At 44.7% G+C, this 21,286-nt stretch overlaps 1 protein-coding gene across 4 annotated transcripts in view; it reads right to left on the bottom strand.

Annotated features, from left to right (window-relative positions):
• The window catches only part of FRY (FRY microtubule binding protein), a 385,515-nt gene that overhangs the window by 12,964 nt on the left and 351,265 nt on the right, over nt 1-21,286 (bottom strand). For all 4 annotated transcript variants that reach the window (XM_039535002.1, XM_039535008.1, XM_039535030.1 and 1 more), the window contains 3 exons: nt 9,823-9,972; nt 4,345-4,443; nt 3,759-3,842 (listed from right to left, as the gene is read on the bottom strand). In XM_039535002.1, coding sequence (XP_039390936.1) covers nt 3,759-3,842; nt 4,345-4,443; nt 9,823-9,972 — 333 coding nt within the window. The remainder of the gene's footprint in view (nt 1-3,758; nt 3,843-4,344; nt 4,444-9,822; nt 9,973-21,286) is intronic.

Below are 21,286 nucleotides of genomic sequence, written 5' to 3'. Positions count from 1 at the left end.
TGGCTCAGACACAGGTTTGATACAGGAGTGGGTGGGTGAGATTCTGTGTCCTGCGTTGTGCAGGAGGTTAGACTAATGATCATAATGGTCCCTTCTGACCTTAAAGTCTATGATTCTATGATCTTTTACTTAGTTTTGCACACAGCCCATCCACAACATGCCCATGTGTCACTACATCAAGGCTTGTAAAATGCAACCCAAGCATTGTCAGGTATGTGAGCAGCTTTCCCAATGTGTGCATGTACTTGTGCTGGCACTGGTCCACGGGCTTTAATGCAAAAAATGTCAAGGCAGCCAAAATGTGCTGGGGGTGGTGGTGAGAGGGGAAGCAATAGCTGTGGAATTTGCTCTCTCTTCCCATATGTTCACAAAAGCATGTGCATAAAAAGCAAGGGAGAGCAGGAACAGAAAGTGAAGTACAAAGAAGAAGGAAAAAATGAAGCAAGAAACATAAGAACATAAGAATGTCCATACTGGGTCAGACCAAAGGTCCACTGAGCCCAGTATCCTGTCTTCTGACAGTAGCCAATGCCAGGTGCCCCAGAAGGAATGAACAGAAGAGGTAATCATTAAGTGATCCATCACCTGTCGCCATTCTCAGCTTCTGGCAAACAGAGGAAGAGGAACAAAGGATGTTCAGAAAAAAAAGGGAAGAAAGAAAATGAACCAGAAAAAAAGGGAGAGAATGGGAGAGGAGAGATAATGAACAAGTAGAGAAAACATGTTAGAGGAAAATATGGCTAAAATTTCAGGTGTGTAGTTCTGAAAAGATTATTGTCCTTTTTTACACACACAAAGACAAGGAAAGAGGGAATGTTATGTTTCTTCTTTCTTCTGCCTCCAGATGTCATTTCCTAAGTGTGTTCGTTACTGCTCCTTCTTTTCTGTCTGTCTGTCTCTATCTTTTGAGGACTGGAACAGGACATCATGATTCCCTATGTGCCTGTCAGAATATCTGGTCTGTGAGTCAAAAACCTTAGAATCATAGAATAGTAAGACTGGAAAGGACCTCAAGAGGACTTTTAGTCTAGTCCCCTGCACTTAAGCTAGCACTAAATATTATCTAGGCCATCCCTGACAGGTGTTTGTCTAACCAGCTCTTAAAAATCTCCAATGATGGAGATTCCACAACATCCCTAGGCAATTTATTATGATGCTTAACTACCCTGACAGTTAGGAATTATTTCCTAATGTCCAACCTAAACCGCCCTTGCTGCAATTTAAGCTCATTGCTTCTTGTTCTATTCTCAGAGGTTAACGAGAACAATTTTTCTCCATCCTCCTTGTAATAACCTTTTATTTACTTGAAAACTGTTATCATGTCCCCTCTCAGTCTTCTCTTCTCCAGACTAAACAAACCCAATTTTTTCAATCTTCCCTCATAGGTCACATTTTCTGGACCTTTAATCATTTTTGTTGTTCTTCTCTGGACTTTCTCCAGTCTGGCCACATCTTTCCTGAAATGTAGTGTAACCCACACACCTTCTGGGTGTGGTGTTCTGTCCCATCTAGTGGCACTGAGACTACTAAGAGCGAGAGTTAAGTGAGTCTGCTCTACAGCCTTAGCCAAAAGCCAGTTGGCCTTTAGCTCATGCACTAAGCTCCAGAGGTCCCACGTTCGATGCCACCTGCTGACGACCGGGGTCTGTCAGCGTTACAAATGGGGGCTCATCCGGGATTTCATTTGGGAAGACACTGAAGCTTGAGACGCGTTTCCTCATCTAGAGGAAGTATGTAACCCACACACCTACTGGGTGCAGTGTTTTGTCCCCTCTTGTGGAACCGAGACCACTAAGGGAGAGAGTTAAATGAGTCTGCGCTACAGCCTTAGTTAACAGGCTTTTAGCTCATGCAGTAGAGGCTCATACACTAAGCTCCAGAGGGCCCTGGTTCGATCGCCCCCGCTGACAACCGGGGTCTGTCAGCGTTACAGTGGCACCCAGAACTGGACACAATATTCCAGTTGAGGCCTAAACAGCACGGAGTAGAGTGGAAGAATTACTTCCTGTGTCTGGCTTACAACACTCCTGCTAATACACCCCAGAATTATGTTTGCTTTTTTTACAACTGTGTTACGCTGTTGACTCATATTTAGCTTGTGATCCACTATGACCCCAGATCCCTTTCTGCAGTACTCCTTCCTAGGCAGTCATTTCCCATTTTGTATGTGTGCAACTGATTGTTCCTTCCTAAGTGGAATACTTTGCATTTGTCCGTATTGAATTTCATCCTATTTACTTCAGACATTTCTCCAGTTTGTCCAGATCATTTTGAATTGTAATCTTAGCCTCCAAGGCACTTGTAACCCCTCCCAGCTTCAACCACAGACTTTATAAGTGTACTCTTAATGCCATTATCTAAATCATTGATGAAGATATTGAAGAAGAACTAGACCCAGAACTGATCCCTGTGGGACTCCACTCAATATGTCCTTCCAGCTATTCTGAGAACCCCTTATAACTGCGAACTGGGAATGGCTTTCAAACCAGTTATGCACCCACCTTATAGTAGCTCCATCTGGTTGTATTTCCCTACTTTGTGTATGAGAAGGTCATGCGAGGCATTATTTAAAGCCTTACTAAAATCAACATATATCACGTCTACCGCTTCCCCCCCATCCACAAGACTTGTTACCCTGTGAAAGAAAGCTATTATGTTGGTTTGACACAATTTGTTCTTGACAAATCTATTCTGACTGTTACTTATCCCCTTATTATCTTCTAGGTGTTTACAAACTGATTGCTTAATTATTTGCTCCATTTCTTTCTGGGTACTGAAGTTAAGCTGACTGGTCTGTAATTCCCTGGGTTGTGTTTATTCCACTTTTTATAGATGGGCACTATATTTGCCCATTTCCAGTCCTCTGGAATCTCTCCCGTTGTCCATGACTTTTCGAAGATAATCGCTAATGGCTCAGATATCTCCTCAATCAGCTCCTTGAGTATTCTTAGGATATATTTAATCAGGCCCTGGTGATTTGAAGACATCTAAATTATCTAGCACTTGCTCTGCTATGAACATATACAGTATTTGCCATTAAAAAAGAAAGAATAACATTTCCAACACTTCCCGCACAATGGTGTTTGAGATACCAACTGTTCTGTATAGTTAAAATAGCAAAGAACCAGAAAGACTGTTGACTGATTTATGGCAATCACTGCATAGCATATACAGGAATCTTTTGTTTCAAATGCAATGCATAAAACATTGTTTCGCATAAGTGTTTTTTCACAGCATTAATTACTTCATAGACCACTGAAAAGACCTTTGATGGTAAATATTTTGTTACTACTAACATCAGTTGGATTTCAATCAATAACTTAAAGGTGAAAGGCTTAATATTTCAGGCATTAAAGCTCAAATGCAAGAAGTCTATACACTATGGGCCTGATTGTGTCTGCAAAGCCACTGGCAATATTGAAGGTGCTCTGGAAATAAAGTGCACCAGAAGGAACTCCCAGAGACATTATGATGTAGGAAAGTTACTGCTGTTACAGAGCAACATCCATTTGCCCTGGTCAGGGGCCAGCTCTGCTTACTGGTGCAGAGTGGGAGGACAGAGCCATATCCCCACCCATTCTCCACCCACTTTGGGCAGGCCTGTGCCAACAGCGACAACAGACTCATGAGTGCAAGGACTGGTATTGTGTCCAAGCTCTGCAAAGGGACACAAGGAGGTAAAGGCACCAGCTTCTTTTGGCATCAAGAAACAATGCATAAATGTCACTTGACAGGAAAGTAAAATAGCTCCTTATTACCTTTTCTTCAGAATCCCCTGGCTGACAAGTAATAACTCCATCTTGTGAACCCCCAGCAAACGTTGCTTTGCAGTTTGCAAGCCACTGTTTTCAGAGAAAAAAAGTGAGGTATTAACTCTGGCTAGATTTAAAGAAGGGTAACAAAGTATTTTAGTCTCACAATATGATGTCTTGAAACCATATTAAGTCAAGTTTTGCAATTAAGCTCTTCATTCATACAGCCCAACACATTTTGCATTAGTGAGTTGAGTTAAAAAGCTATATCTCTGATTTCTAATAGTGTTTATATCATATAAACAATACAAATTAATACATGAATTACTAATTAATAGAGAGGAGGAGCTTGAAAGACTAGAGAATGCACACACATTTGAAATTAAGCTCCATAAAGAGTCATTCTTTTAATTCTTGTTGTATCAATTACCGTATCTTCCAAAAAAAGAGAGAGAAGACATTTATGGATCCAAATTCTAGATACAATATTGACCTACAAAATGTTATACTACTATTAATTTAAACAGATTTGAGATCAAAATGTTCTAATATATGAATACACAGGGCAATAAAGCATAGAAATCTCACTTACTGAGAGAGTTGCTTCTTTCCTGTTGTTGTATGTGTCCAAATACTCCTGTAGTTCTAGAACACTGAATTTTAGCTTTTCAAGAAGTCCACAAGAGAGAAGCTGGAAACATTAAAATAAAAAATGGGCCAGTAAATTTTACTATTAAAGAAGAAAAATATTAGTAAAGAAGAAGCTATGGTATGCACTGCAAAAAGGCACTTTAAAGTTTACCCTTTGCCAATCTCAATCCCATGCTAAAACTCTACTAATGCTGCTGGATGTACAGGTTCCTGCTCCAACTGGAATTAAAATTGAAAACACAATCCATCTTGCTAATGGTTCTGGCAGCCAGTAAGGGTTTCTGGGGTAACTAGCACTTTCTTTTGACTTTCAGAGCTTGATTCCATCTGCAGTGCACGTTCAGGGGTTACTGGAGCTGAGACAGCCACCTTAGCTCTTACTACTAAAATCTCAGGAAACACATTTGTACTCTGGGCTTCAGCTCAAAATGCTACAGATAGCAAAGCTGACCTTCCCAAATAAATACACAAAGTGCCGTACAAATATTAACCAGTTAATCTTCACAAGTCTCCTGTGAGGTAAGTAACAGTATACACAGTTTTACAGATACAGAAACAGATGCACAGAAATTAATAACTTTTCCGAGGCCACAGCAGTGAGTCAGAGCAGACCCAGATTATAGTTCAGACGTTTCTAGATCGCAGCTTTATATAAAATGCGCAAGATCAAACTGCCACCACAGAACCTGTGGCTAATTGATAAAAGATGGACAAAGTCACAAGAAATTAGAAAAGTTGTCTCATTTCGTAAAGCCAGTCGGTATCATACAACCCATATTACACTGAACTCAAATGAAGCTGATGAGTGTGTTGTCTGATGTCTCAATATGGCTAGAGCCAGCTCTGCCCCCTCCTCTTGTCTTTCCGATATAGAGCTAGAAGAGGAAGAGATGACTCAAATGCCATGAAGTGTTCCATGCCAACCTGGCAATGCACACAATGTTGGCTGCTTGTCAACTTCAATCACTGAGGCATGTAGGACAGCTGAGGGAGTGCACAGGCACTGTTGGCTTTCCCAAGAGCCCCATACTGAACAGCAAAGCAGCAAAAAGAAGGCCATTCTGAAAGCCTGCCCCACTAAAATTGGATGGCCTCTTCAAAAGCCACCTGCTGGTGGCTTCTTCACTCTTTTTTCTCCAACAGAAATATATGGTACTCCAACTACTTTGTGCTGTCCAGAGCAGCACAACGAGAGAAGCCTTGCTTCACAGCATGACAGTGTATTGATGGAGTCAATGTATATAACATGGTGCTTTCCAAATAACAATCTCCCTATTCTTCCCAACATATCTATAGAACCTGGCTAATTTCTACCTGACGGTATGTCTACGTTGCACAGTTAACCTGGGGTCTTACATGAGTTCTAGCCTTAGTCTTTCTACCATCCATATAAAAAAAATAATAATCCTCTGACTTGAGTTTGGAGGTGCCTTAAATCCAGGCTAGCTTACCAGGCTGGGGGTTAGAAAATGGCCTCCACTTCAATTCGGGCTGGAACCCACCCACTTTGCAGTAAGGATGGAGGCTAAATCACTCAGGTGCTGACAGTAATTCCGTGACCTTTCTACAATTTTCCCCAAAGGACAGACAAGTTCTCCCTCAATTGACTGAGAAAGAAATCTAGAACTTCTCAGCACAAAGAATCATGGGATGTGTTGCAGATGCACACAAGGAAGTGCAGAAACAGAAATACTTGCACTCAGGCTAGGATAACCTATGTGATCAGACCTGGGCACCAATCTCCTTGATTAACTGTGCAGTGTATACATACCCTTAATTAAAATAGGAGAGAGCACTGGACTGGTACTCAGAAGATCTGGTTTCTATTTCTGGCTCTGCCACTGACCTTCTGGGTGACTTTGGGTAAGTCCATCAGTTTTCCTATCTGTAAAATGGGGATAATGAAACCAGCCTCCTTTGTAAAGTGCTTTGAGATCTACAGATGAAAAGTGCTATATAAGAGCTAAGTATTATTGGCCAAGATTGCAAGGCCTTAGTCAACTTGATAGCATTTCTTTGTTTGGCTGCAATACAATAATTTTTGAATACTTCATCTGATCAATTCCAAAATTTTGGGGAATGTTTTAGGCATCAGTGGGCAAAACCATCATGATTTCAGTGAAAATCAGAAAACTAAAAAAGGGAAATGAAGAACACACGGAGCCCATGGCATCTGGTTAGCTGAGCTAACAGCTTTAAACACCTCTGTAATTGTCTCTAGATCTGAGAACTGGTTGAGGCAGTCATTAGCACCTTCCATCATAACAATACATCTCATTTTAGTTCTGCCCAACCTTCCAATACAGTTTCAAACAGCTGACACCCCAAGTCTAGAAATTCAGCAGCTGCATCACTGTAGTGCTGTAGTATAGACCCTTATGATAGCGCTGGAAGGGGTTCTTCCATTGCTGTAGTAAAACAGCCTGTCTGAGAGGCGGTAGCTAAATAGACAAAAGAATCTTCCATTGACCTAGTGCTGTCTACACTGGGCTTGGCTTAACTACGTCTCTCAAGGGTGTGACTTTTTCACATCCTGAGCCAATGTAGCTGCATTGACCTAACTTTCTAGTGTAGAGCAGCCCTGAGAACAAAGAAAAAAGAAGGGGAATAATGGGCACACACAGAGCTCCTGGCATAGGGGAAGAATGGGGGGAGAGCATGGAAGGGGCACATGTAGAGCCCTGGCATAAAGGAAATGGGGGCACATAGAATCATAGGATTGGAAGGGACCTCGAGAGGTCATCTAGTCCAGTCCCCTGCACTCAAGGCAGGACTAAGTATTATCTAGACCGTCCCTGACATGTCCAACCTGCTCTTAACAATCACCAATGATGGAGATTCCACAGCCTCTCTAGGCGATTTATTCCAGTGCTTCACCACTCTGGCAGTTAGGAAGTTTTTCCTAATGTCCAACCTAAACCGCCCTTGCTGCAATTTAAGCCCATTGCTTCTTGTCCTATCCTCAGAGGTTAAGAAAAACAATTTTTCTCCCTCCTCCTTGTAACAACCTTTCATGTACTTGAAAACTGTTATCATGTCCCCTCTCTTTCTTCTCTTTTCTAGACTAAACAAACCCAATTTTTTCAATCTTCCCTCATAGGTCAGATTTTCTAGACTTTTAATCATTTTTGTTGTTCTTCTGTGGACTTTCTCCAATTTGTCCTCATCTTTCCTGAAATGTGGCACCCAGAACTCGACACAATACTCCAGTTGAGGCCTAATCAGTGTGGACTAGAGCGGAAGAATTACTTCTCGTGTCTTGCTTACAATACTCCTACTAATACATCCCAGAATGATGTTTGCTTTTTTTTGTTGACTCATATTTAGCTTGTGATCCACTATGACCCCCAGATCCCTTTCTGCAGTACTCCTTCCTATGCAGTCATTTCCCATTTTGTATGTGTGCAACTGATTGTTCCTTCCTAACTGGAGTAATTTGCATTTCTCCTTATTGAATTTCATCCTATTTACTTCAGACCATTTCTCCAGTTTGTCCAGATCAACTTGAATTGTAATCCTAATCTTCAAAGCACTTGCAACACTTCCCAGCTTGGTATCGTTCACAAACTTTATAAGTGTACTCGCAATGCTATTATCTAAATCATTGATGAAGATATTGAACAGAACCGGACCCAGAACTAATCCCTGCAGGACCCCACTCGTTATGCCCTTCCAACATGACTGTGAACCACTGAGAACTACTCTCTGGGAATGATTTTCCAACCAGTAAGGCACCCACCTTATAGTAGCTCCATCTAGGTTGTATTTCCCTAGTTTGTTTATGAGAAGATCATGTGAGACAGTATCAAAAGCCTTACTAAAGTCAAGATATACCACATCTACCGCTTCCCCCCCCCAGCCACAAGGCTTGTTACCCTGTCAAAGAAAGCTATCAGGTTGGTTTGACATGATTTATTCTTGACAAATCCATGCTGACTGTTATTTATCACCTTATTATCTTCTAGGTGTTTGCAAATGGATTGCTTAATTATTAATCATATAAAACTACAGGCAGGGTGGGGGACTTCTGTGTGGGGAGAATAGGGAGGACATGAAAAGCCCCTGGCATGGGGGGAGACATGGGAATCCTAGTATGGGCAGAAGAAGGAAAAGGGGTATATGGGGGAGAGTGGCGTACCCTGAGATGGAGAAGAGGGGGCAATGGGAAAGCATTCAGAGACCCTGGCAAAGGGCGTGTGCAAGAAATCCCTGAAAAAGAAGGGATGGTAGAATGGCACCTGGGAGCTTGAGGGTGGAGTGGGGAAATGGAGGAATACAAGTAGCCCTCTGGTGTGTGCAATTCTTTTGGCCTACAAAAGCAACTAAGTGTATGACCCCCTAATTATTATTATTATTACTAATCCAAAACATAATACAAACTACAGTCTCTTCAAACTATGAACTCGCATCCTTATTATAAGCACAATTTTGACTGAAGAAAACAAAATCACTTCCAACAAAAGAAGCTGGATATTTCCAGTATTCTCCAATAAAGTTGTGCAAATAGTTTGGGTAGAAATCTAAACCTGACAACCCAAGAACATTCTGAGTGAGGTTCAGACATTTGCATTGCCAATCATTGTGTCACCACATTGCAACATCAACACCATCAGATCACTAGGAATGTAGGTTTCGGATAAACTTTGCTGAACTGTCTGGTAAACAGAAGAATCTGAACTTCTTCCAAGTTTGGTCACCCTCATTCTCCTGTCATTGTAAACAGTCTACAACTAATGAGCTGAACCTGGTTTCTAAGGGCTTGTCTACATTAGAAAGTTGTACCACTTTTACTACATTATAGTTAAAGTGGTACAATCAACCCCCCCCCCCCACTGAGTGTAGATGCAGTTATATTGGCATAAAGTGCTTTATACCAGCATAGCTATTCCTGTACAAGAAGGGGAATAACTATGCCAATACAACTCACCGTTATATTGGGATAGCTCTGTTCACACTAAGGCTTCTACTGTTATAAATATATTGTTAAAAAATAAAATCATACCCCAAATTGACACAGTTATATTGGTAAAACTTTACAGGCAATTGTATCTTTTGTTCATCTTGAGACACAGATTCTTGAACACATCTCATTTAAAGAGCCAATTGCCAGCATTATTAACCTCTAATAAAAGAGTATGAAAATGTAATGGAAGTTTGGTTGACAATGGGGAAAAAAAGAACTATAATCAGGAGGTGTATGTGTAGGAATCCAAGAGGGCAGGTGTCCCCTTGATAAGTATATTCTTCAGCAGACCAAAAGTGGGATAATCAGAAGGTCTCTCCAAGGCCCCAACATCTGTCTCCAAACTACTAGACAACTTAAACAAGAAAAATCTCCGAAAACTTTTGCCACACTAGTCTCCTTTACACAACACATGCTGGACATGCTAGTTGTTATCTTCTACAGGAATATACTCACCGTTTCAGCATCTACAAAAAGAGTGGGGCATTCTGAACACGAAGTTAGCATCTGAGAAGAGCTCACAAACTTTGAGCCTATTCCTCGTAGGTTGTCGCCAAGGTAACTGGCAGCATCACAAGTTAGGAAGCAGAACCTTTTCTGAATATTCTGTGAAACAAGATAGTTCTTATCACATTCATTGCTCAAGTACAAACATCTTTCCTTTGCAAACACAATTGCATACATTCCTTCTTCATACAATAACAGCAAGTGCAAAAGAAACCGTCCCCATGGGAGGAAGTGAATGTTTGCCCAAGGATATTGAATAACAATTACTATTACACGGGACATAGTGCTCAGAAGTTTCTCCAGATAGGCAGCTGTGGAACTGGCCAGAGAATTCACATTTAGCAATGGAATTACAAACTGCTGCTGAAGTACCATGTTCTTGCTTGTGAGGATGATTCATTCTTTATAAACTACGTACCCTCAAATAATGTATGCTCAATTTGTTAGTCTCTAAGGTGCCACAAGTACTCCTGTTCTTTTTATGTACCCTCATGTAGCTTTTTCTTGTTCCTGCTGATCACCAGTGTTGATCAATACATGAATTCTCTGCCCATTCTGGATACTGTTTTGTTAGTTCCCAATATAAATAGGCCAATCAAACAATGTAGCAACAAGCCTAATATCAAACAGCAGCACAGAAACTCATGAAAGAGGTTTAGAAAAACCTCCTTGCTTGAACACCTCTGCTGCTTGGGAAGGCTCCAACAGTATAAAGTTGCATCTGGAAATGATTGTTCACACATTTTTTTGATATTTGAGTGGGTACAGCACCTAAAAGAGTACATAGTCTTGGTCTTCAAGGAGCATACTGCTCCTGTAACTTCTTTTTAATGACTTCCATTTAATAAATAATAGTAATAAAAAGACAGTTTAAGCCTTTCAAGAACTGAAACAATTATGCAAATATCACTGCCACAGTATACCTCTGAGACCAAAAGCTCAGTAGGATTGACATTTAAAAAAAGGATGAGACAATGTATGGATTATTAGTCCACCTAAAGTTGCATTAGATAGGAAAAGCAATTTTAAAAGGGATTTATAAATCCTCATGCCTTGGGGCACAAATCAACCATAGCCAGGGAGAAATCTCCCCTATGGACACATTTATTCCATAATTGTCCATTCCTGACTGTTCCTCTAAAGCACCTGATACTGGTTACTACCAGAGACAGGATACACAATTAGATGAACTACTGGTCTGATAAAGCAATTCCTCTGTTTCCCCCATTCTGCCTCTAGACTGAAGAATTACAATTTACACATTACACAGTAAATGGGTTAGATACTCTACTGTACTGAGTTTCTCCTCCATGCAGCAGAGATGAGGGGCTGTCAGAGAGCTGATTACAGCTCCTTGATTCTCTGCCTAGCTCTGGTGCAGAATATGCCAGCTAGCAACAGTCCCCAAGGGACTGTCTGTCATCTGAGGATAGCCACACAGAGCCACACAGAGCACACAATGCTCCAGCCATGCTTGTGCCCCACCCTCTGTACCGATGGCTAAAAGGAAGGGTTGCATAGGATGAGCCAATGACAGTTCTACGCTTGATAATGACTCCCCCCACAGGCCAGGGGAATCCTTAGCAGGGAATATAGGACAAGATTCCATTCCCTTTTCTCTACCAGAATGGGGCAGCATCTGGGCTTATATTTTTAAATATTAAAGTCTTGTTCATTTTGGAACACAATTTTGTCTTTCACAGAACATGGTCAAGTCAATACTTTAAAAAAAAAAGAAGATAATTTTTAAACATACAGATAGCTTTAGGATGCATCAGCCAGATGTTTATGGAACATGATGATGCATAGGGCAAATTCACTATTCTGTCATCTTTATACATGCGGATGAGGTCGCAATAAAAAAAAGTTTAAAAGAAATTAATTTAGTGGTCTCCTACATTATTCCTCATTTGTCCACGTTACAACAATCTCCATTTGATTCAGACTGATTGACAGCCTATATTCATGGCAGACTCTGAAATAGAACTGGAAGGATGTTGTAGGTCAGAAACATGACACCTTGTTAGAACTGTGACAGGACGCTTGAGTATCTACTTCTGCTATGAACTGGCTGAAGCCAATGCTATTTGTTCCCAACTGTCATCAATTCCAATTTCACACCATATTTTTATGTTTTAAAGTATTATTTTCCTAGAAATGGTAACAGAACACATAGATATCAACAGGAAATTATGTAATTAAAGTATAAAGAATAGATAGGTGAGCATGAAGTGCACATTTGATCATTACCTGGGCTAGCATTACTTTGAACCACATAGCTTTTGATAAGAATCGACTTGAGGTGACTGCAAAACCTCTCCTTTTTCTATGTCAGGGGTGTTCAGACTCAGTCTAATCTTACATAGACATATGACAATCTTCAGAAGTTTGAGAGCCGGGGCATGCCTGCTAGAGCTCAGGGCTTCAGCCCTGTGGGGAGGAAGGTCTGGGGGCTTCAGCCCCATGAGAGGTGCCTGCTGGGGCTGAATCCCCAAGCCGTAGGAGGCGCGCCCCACAGGGCTGAAGCTCCGAGAGTCCTCTCCCTGCTGGGCAGAAGCCAGAGGCGACACATGAGGCGGAGGGTGTACTATGTCATCCCCCCAACCCCCTGGTTTTTTGCCAGGGTTTGCTGGCCCTGCTCGGTCACATGGTGCTGCAGGGCCCACTCCCTGCATGGCAGCTGCTGGAACCAGCAAGCTGGTAGCTGCAGCCCTGGGGAGAGGCAGCAACAAACAGCTGGGGAGCTGCAGGAAGAGCCGCTGCCTCTCCCCATGGCACTAAAGAAGTGGCCCCTCTCTGCAGTTCCCAGTTGTTTGCTGCTGCCTCTCCACACAGACTTAACATCTGGGAGCCACAGGGAGGGCTACTGAGGGTAAAGGGGGGATGATTCAGGCTGTTGGGGGGGGCTGAATCTTTAAATTGTGTCCCTCCCACCTTCTTGGCAGACACCAGTCATTCCTGGCAGAAGCCCCTAGCCTCACCAACCCACTGCAGGGCAGAAGCCCCCAGGTCCCCTCTCTCAGTCTGGTAGGTGGGGGGCGGGGGAGGAGGCTCCGCAAAGAGCTGCATGTGGCTTGTGAACCATAGTTTGGCTTCCCCTGTTCTATGTGCATCACAAAGTAAAGTGAAATTGTGTATCACATAAAGGAAAAGTTCCTAAGGCTACAAGAAAACATATTACTGGAAAGCAAACAGATAGTGTGTTTTCATGTGTTTATTTTATTTTGTGGTCACAACTTTCCAAAGCATTTTAGCTGTAGATTAATCAAAACCTGGTTCAGACTAGGTGTCTTCACTCCTTCATTTCCTTCCCCTTCCAACAAACTGCTCTTTTACAGTTATTCACGAATACGACATTCATTCATACTATAGCTCAGCAGGCAAAGTGAGCACCTACACGATGCTGTGTTCCAACCAGTAGGAGGTGTTCCTGTTATGTGCATCCAACCTCCTTGTAGAAAGGAGTGCCACGTCCCTGCTACACCAGAATTCCACAAGCTCCTGGAGTGACTATTGTCAAATTTGGGTTTCTTGTAATCCTACCATTAAACAGGAACTGCCATGCTGAATCAGATCAGTAGTCAGGGCAGTCCCTACCCATATGCAAAGTACACAGCTGCGTAGGGCACCAATTTCCTGGTGCCCTACACAGCTGTGTGCTGCTCCAGTCCCTGCTCTGCCTCTTCCCCATGGCCCGACCCTGCTCTGCCCCACCCCCACCTCGGCTTTGCTCCAGCCACGCCCCCACTCCAGCCTTTCCCCTGAGGACTCAGCAGGAGTCGGGTGTCCTGCACTCACTGGCGGCGGTAAGTGGAGCGACCCGGTCCCAGCCCGCTCCGTGCTGCTGGCGAGTGCTGGGGGGTGGTCCCACCTGCCCCCCAAGTCTGGGAGCCAGGGGAGCAGAGTGGAACAGGTTGGGGCTGGGTCGCTCCACTTTCTGCCGCCCCGTGAGTGTAGGGTCGGGCCTGCCCTGCACTCACCAGGCGGCAGGAAATGGAGTGACCTGGCCCCAACCCTCTCCATTCCACCGGCTCGTGCTGGGGTGCAATTTCCTCCTGCCCCCCAAGTCTGCTCCTGCACCCCTGCAGAAGTCTGGGGCCAATGCCACCCCCCTCCCACGGAGGCTTAGGGCCCCACACAGCCCCCCCCCCCCTTTGCCTTTGTCCTTATGGAATTTCATCCTATTTATTTCAGGCCATTTCTCCAGTTTGTTAAGAGCTGTTAGAGAAGAGAGCATCTACAGGAAATACAAATATTGGGCACACCAGACCTGGAAACATTTCCACTTTTGAAGGTGGTTTACTACTGCCCAGGAGTACAGATTAAACTTCCAGAGAATAGTCGAGTTCTATGCCTGAGAACCATCTAGCAGCCAGACTTTGAGGTGAAGAGTGGCCAGCCTGGGATGAGTTATGGGCCCTGAGCTCTGAGTCAAGAGATCTGCTGCCAGAGGGAGGTGGAAAGTCATCCGAAGGAAGAGGTAAAGTGGGTCCTGGAACCAAACTTGGCACAGCCAGGCCAAAGATATGAGCATCACTACTGCATGATCTTGTTTCATCTCGTATTAGAGGTGTTGGAGATAGAAATATAGGAGTGTGTGAGGTTAGGTGATGAGGAGGACATCCCCCAGGGAGTTGTGACACTCCTCTCCCTCACTTTGAGCAAAAAAGTGATGGAATTTTGCATTGGAGAGTGTTGCAAAAAGATCTACCTTGAGAAGTCCCCAGGACTGCCAGATGTTCTGGAAGACCGAGTCATTGAGTTCCCACTTGTGGCCCTGGTGGAAGAGCCAGCTGAGGAAGTCCACTATGGTGTTCTGCAGGCCCACTAGGGAGACCTCTGAGATGTCTGTGAGGCAGGAGATGCACCAGTTCCAAAGCCTCATGGCTTCTGTGCATATGGACTGGGATCTTGCTCCCCCTTGGCAGCCTGTATTACACTACTGTCCTGTTGCTCAGCATCACCTTGATTGAATGGTCTTCAATGCTGGGGAGGAAGTGCTGCCACACATAGTGAACTGCCATAAGTAAGATGATATTGCTATGGAGAGATGACTCCTGGAGAGTCCATTTGCCCTGGGCTGTGGAGTCCACAAGTTGAGCAAACCATCCCAGTAGGGAGGCATCCACAGGGATGACCTCAATGGTGGTGGACATGGAAAAGGGACCCCTGCACTTGCAAGGGTCCTTCTACTGGGTTAAGAAGACAAGTACTTACGAAGGTAAGGTGAGCTGTTTGATGAGGCAGTTTCTCTTGGGGGTATAAGCCATCCTGAGCCATGCCTGAATGCAATGGAGGTGCAACTGTCCATGAGGCATCACAAATGTGCAGGCAGATATGTGGCCTAATAGCTAGAGGCATGTCCATACTGTGGACTGAGGCCTCTGTTGTAGTGTGGTAACCAGTCTAGCCATTGTGACAAACCTGTCTGCTGGCAGGTAGGCTTTGGCAGTTGAGGAGTCTAGAGCAGCTCCAATAAATGCTATGTGGTATACCGAGGTTAGGGTGGACTTGTCTTGGTTCAAACAAAGTGAAAGACGGCAAAGGCCTTGTTGGTGGCCGACATCAGGAAGTGAGCAGCCCTTGAGGAGCCAGTCATTTAGGTGGAGAAAGTCGATTAATACCCAGTGGCACAGGTTTGGCCATGACAATGGAGAGGAATTTGGAAAAGACCCTTGAGGCAGCTGAAAGGCCAAAGGGTCCCAATACTGGTAGTGATCTGTATCAATGACGGAGCACAGGAAGAGTCTGTGGGACAGGTGCATAGGTACATGAAAATACATGTTCTGGAGATCGAGGGAATGAACCAGTCCCTGGGATCCAAGGATGGCATTATTGTTGCTAGGGTTACCATCCTGAAGTGCTGCTAAAAGATGAAAATATTCTAAGTCCTCAGATCCCACCTCTCCCTCTCTATACCCATTCATAAGCCAACCCCCTACTCAGGTGCTTCCCTTTTTTACTAAAAAAATTTGGCTTATGAACAAGTATATACAGTATATTATTAGTCTATTGCCTTTCAAGGTCTCTCTTTCACTCTTTGCTCGAATAAATAGGCTTATGGTGCAATTTACATGGGATATAAAACAGCCTCACTTGTCACAATGGACTCCTGAAAAATCCTGGGCAACTGGAGGTTACATGGGGTTGCCAGATTTTTATCTATGTTATCCAGCATTCCAATTGTGTCTTATTGTAAGGTGGTTCCACTCTAGTGGCTCTGTATACACATTGGCCTGGTTTGAGATAGAAAAAAGTTCAGGTATACCGTTCAGTTCCTGCTCTTCTTTTATAACCTTAAGAGGCTACCCACACTCTTAAGGAAAAATCCAGTCTTTGTATCTACATGGCACATCCTGCAACATGTTAAGATAATTAAAGCATCCAATCTTACTAATTCTCTTCTCGTACCACCATGCGATAACCCACTCCTCAGTATCAAGGCCAACTCTATGCTTAAAACAATTTGGATAGAAAAAAGAACTAACAAAAATTAAAGACCTCACACAAAATGATAGACTGGCCTTCTTAGACAACATGTGTAACAAATATCAGCTATCACTGTTTCACGGTTCCTTCTTTCTGCAGCTATGCTCAAGGATTCATGCACGGATGGGGACAACTGGTCCATTTCAATTCTCTCACCTCTAGAAGAACATGTTAAGAAATATGGAAACAAGAGTCATTTTGTAGGAATTACTGATATGTGGTTTAAGGCTTTGCAGTAACCTCTGTCTCTGTCTCAGTCTCAAATAACAATGATAAAAAGAACTTAGCCTCACTATCACAACAGAAACCTAGGAGGATATCTGGCTTAATATGAAAGATACTTCAAGTTTTTTATCCTTGCGATTCTTCCAGAGCAAGATATTAAAAAGGTACTACAGTAACTCCCCACTTAACGTCCTCTCGATTAACGTTGTTTCGATCTTACGTCCCAGCTCCATTACAGAACACGCTCATTTAAAGCTGTGCAATGCTCCACTATAATCTTGTTTGGTTGCCTGCTTTGTCCACAGTTGGCGGCCCCCGTATCAGCTCTCCTATGCCCCCCCCCGCAGCGTCTCCCGCCTGCCGGCAGACCCCACAAATTAGTGCCTTCACCCTGCTCCCCCCTGCTTCCTGCCTGCAGCAATCAGCTGGTTTGCGGCGTTCAGGAGGCAAGAGGGAAGGGGAGGAGTGAGGACTCAGCACGCAGGCTCCCCCTCCCTCCCCTGCCTCCTGAAGCCCGCAAACCAGCTGATTGCCGCGGGCAGGAGGCAGGGACGGAGGGGGGAGGAGCGAGGACGTGGAGTGGGGAGTAAAGGGGGAGGAGGTGGGGGGGGGAGAAGAGGCAGGATAAGGGTAGGGGCTTGGGGGAAGGGGTGGAGTGGGTGGGCCAAGGGTTGAGCCCCCCTGCCCCTGGTGTTTGCACAGTAGGGGAAGCTGCAGCTGCTGCTGTGCAACCTGTTTCTCCTAGCCTACAGCACCTTCAGCCTCCTTGCCTGCCTCATTGTCTGCAGTGCCAGTGGGCTGTGCCTGTGTGGGGTAAGGCGGGGACACCTCCCATTGCTTCATACTCAGCAAGAGGGATTGTAGTATTAAATTGTTTCTTTAAAATGGTTTAAAATGTATATAATGCCTTTTCTCTGGCAAAAAAAATTTCCCTGGAACCTAACCCCCCCATTTACATTAATTCTTATGGGAAATTGGATTCGCTTAACATTGTTTTGCTTAAAGTCACATTTTTCAGGAACATAACTACAACGTTAAGTGAGGAGTTACTGTACTGAACTCCAGGACATTTGTTTAAGTCAGGGATCTCAAATGCCTGGCCCGTGGGCCATCTACGTCCCACAAGCCTCCCCAGTGTGGCCTGTGGGGCTCCAGCAGTTTTGGGGCCGGGTCTCTCTCTTGGCCCCACCTGCCGCCCTCGGGCGCCCCCCATTCAGGGGCCCCGGCAGCTCAGCGGAGCTGAGCAGCATTTGCCTGCTTGCTCCAGTGGCTGCTGGCCCCTCCCTGCGGTCCAGGGGTGAGGCGGGGCTGTGCCTCCATGCGCTGCCCCCGCCCTGAGCGACCCTGCGGCCAATGGGACGCTGCGGGGGCGGTGCCTGGGGGCAGAAGTGCATGGAGGCCCCCAGGCCCACCCTGCCTTGGAGTTACAGGTAAGCACCAAACCCCCGCTCCCTCCCAGAGCCTGCATCCCTTTCCCCTTCCCACACACCCCCTCACACCCCCAAAATCCCTCCCAGAGCCTGCACTCCAATCCCCTACCCCAGACCTCCTCCCCCACTCAAACTCCATCCCAGAGCCGTAGGCAGGTGGGAGGGGGAGTTTTTTGGGGGGCAGGTTCTGGGTGGCATGAGTGACACTGGCCCTCCGGGAGGATTTGAGGACTGGCATTGGCCCTAAGGTAAATTGAGTTTGACACCCCTGGTTCAAGGCTAAATTGGCAAAACACAGAGGCAAACAGCCACACGCCAACCTTTTGCACATCCTCTATACCTGTTAAAAATGCATGTTTCTGGAACACCATATTCAGTACTTTCTCAAACATTTTAAGTGTCACTATTTTTCCTTCTCCAAGCTTATGTATTTTAGGGATGCTTTATGAGACTTAGTATTGCCAGTTAGTATTGAGAAATGGATTGCAGGAACCTTTAGTGGCCAAAAAATAGTTATTTTGAAAAAATGGAAATCTGTAATTCCTCCCTCATACACAGACTGGCTGAGTCAGCTCTCTGCTACTGCATTAATGGAAAAAAATACTATCTACTAGAAATGCTTGGGAAAAATATGAAGATGTCTGGTTACACATGAAACTATTGCATATTTTTGCAGTTTAGTATGTATTAGTCTCCAGTACTCATAGGTTTATGTTCTCACTTATTTATCTATTTAGTCACTTTAATAATTGATGCCCTGCATGTCTCCTATGGGTTCAGTTTTGTTTGTTTTTGTTTTTTTTCCATGTTTTGCAAATAATTAATATTGAATTTTGTTATTTATATACTACTTCCATCTTGTGCATGTATTTTTATTTATGTTGAGTTTCATTATGTGTTTATATTTTATACAAAAATAAAAATAAAGTTAAAAGATGAAAATTCTAGTTTGCTAATATTATGAATCACCTTTTCTGTTGTTGTATTTCGTTTAGCTTTGCTGTTATTAAAATGTCTTCGGGAAACTATGTTGTACATTTAGCATCCAATATCATGTTGAGGAGAGTAGAAAGGCTAACAATCAAGAATGAAGCAGACAGGCACAACAGCCAATCATTGTGTATAGTTGTGCTTTCCATTTAGAGAAAAACAGTGTCCTTATTTGTAATGTTTAGGGGGACACTGTACACAGTATAATTTATTATTTTCGTTTTCAGGTTTGCATGCCCTCAATCCTCTTTCTCTCTTCAAAAAAAGAGACTGTCAGGACACTTTGAATAGATGCTTATTATTTTACAGCAAGTCAAATTTTGGTCTATCAACATCTATAGCTAGCATATTTAGCAAGGGAAGAAACACAGAGCTAATTTTCAAATGTGGGTGCCTACAGTAGCCTAAATCTACACTGAAGTGCCTAAAATGGTTATTTTCCAGTAGTTGCTTAAAAAAAGGACTTAGGTCCATAACTTTAGGCATCAAAGCTTGAAAATGGAGCCCAGAGATTGGTCGCAGTGTTTAAAGCCTAAAGGAGGGTAGCAAAAGAATAGAGTGTGAACCTAGAGGAAATAGGGAGGAAAACATGTTTTAATATGGGTGTTCTTTCCTTTTTTTTGAGGGAATGGATGTATTCTTAAATTGATGTAAAGATGCTTAGACATTATGGCAATAAGCAACTTAGAACTGTGAATAGTAATCAAGGCCCCATGTACTCTGTGGCCAACTGAACCTAAATTGTGCATGAAGGTCCCTGGATTCTGTGGCATACTGAAGCAGCAGACTAGAAACTGTGCAGTAGCTTCATTTAAAAAAAATCAAGCTGTGTAATGAATTAAATATGAAAATAATCAGTCAGAGTAGCCCTGGTGACAGCTAGTTTGATATTAAATTCACATTATTTTAAATTGTCCCCACGTTTTCAATTTTTGTGATGGTGCAGATTTTTAAACTGGCAACATATAAAAGTTGCCAGAGGGAAGCAGAAGGTTTTAGGAGCTCGGTAGGGGATTGTAGTGAGCCGGCCCTGCTCCCGACGGCCCCTGAGAGAGAGGAACCAGAACAGCCTCCTCAGTGGGCGGAGCCACCTCAGTGGGCAGAGCCACCGCTGCCCTCCGCCCCGGAAGTCAAGCCGCCTCAACACTCAGTTGGAGCCCAGCGGCCGAGAGGACGGGACGCCTGTGTTCAGCTCCTGCCGACCGAGCCTACCCAGAGCCAGGTACGGACCGAGCCTCCCTCGAGCAAGGTACCCAGATGTGGACCGACCAAGCCTCCTCGAGCCAGGTACCCGAGGTGGACTGGTGACCCGAGTCCGGAGGAGCAGCCCGACCTAGGAGCCCTCAGCACAGCCCATGGTGTGGGACCCGCTGCAGAGCCCAGCGAGGAGCAGGTACCCATGGAGAGATGGAGCCATGTCAGTGTGTTGCAGCCAGGATCCCCACTGACTGCAGCGGATCCACGCCGCTGTTAGGGCCCCGGCTGGGACACAGTGGAGTGGGTGGGCCTGTGTCCCCTGCCACCCCACTCACGGGTGGCAGACTCCTCCTACCAGCGGTCAGGCAGAGAAGCCTGCACTTACCTGCTGTGGCTCAGTGCCTAACACAAGGACCTGAGCCCCTGGGACTATTGTTTGTTGCCCCACCCTGACCTAGGGCTGGGGATTACTGGCTATTGTTGCTCAGCTCCTGCTACAAGGACCTGAGCCCCTGGGACTATTGTTTGTTGCCCCACCCTGACCTAGGGCTGGGGCTTACTGACCATTGTTGCTCAGCCCCTGATGCAAGGGCCTGAGCCCTGAACTATTATTATTGCTCAGCCCTGATGCAAGGACCTGAGCCCTGAACCTGATGCAAGGACCTGAGCCCTGAACTGTTATTGCTCAGCTCCTGATGCAAGGACCTGAGCCCTGAACTATTATTGTTGCTCAGCTCCTGCTGTAAGGAGCTGAGCCTAGAAGGGCTGGGGCTTAGCTTGTTAACTTTGTGTTACTACTCAGCTTGCAGAGGATCTGAGCTCCCTGGATTCTTGGGTGCTGCCCCGCCCTGAGCTAGGGCTTGGGGCTTACTGACTTTGTAACTGCTCAGCTCCGGCTGCCAGGACCGGAGCCTAGACCTAGGGTCTGCTGTCCCGCCCTGACTGAGGGCTGGGACTCATTGCAGTAACTGTGTGCCTTCTGTTCCGCCCCTGCTTGAGGGGCAGAACCCCCAAAACCTTCAGAACCCGGAGACTGATTGGGGCCGTGTAGTGAGGCGGCCTGGCTCCCGACGGCCCCTGAG

The sequence above is a fragment of the Mauremys reevesii genome, linkage group 1, assembly GCF_016161935.1.
Source record: "Mauremys reevesii isolate NIE-2019 linkage group 1, ASM1616193v1, whole genome shotgun sequence".
NCBI classification, from domain to species: domain Eukaryota; kingdom Metazoa; phylum Chordata; order Testudines; family Geoemydidae; genus Mauremys; species Mauremys reevesii.
The sequence above is the reverse complement of the archived record's forward strand: the minus strand, read 5'-3'. Positions and strand labels throughout refer to the sequence as shown.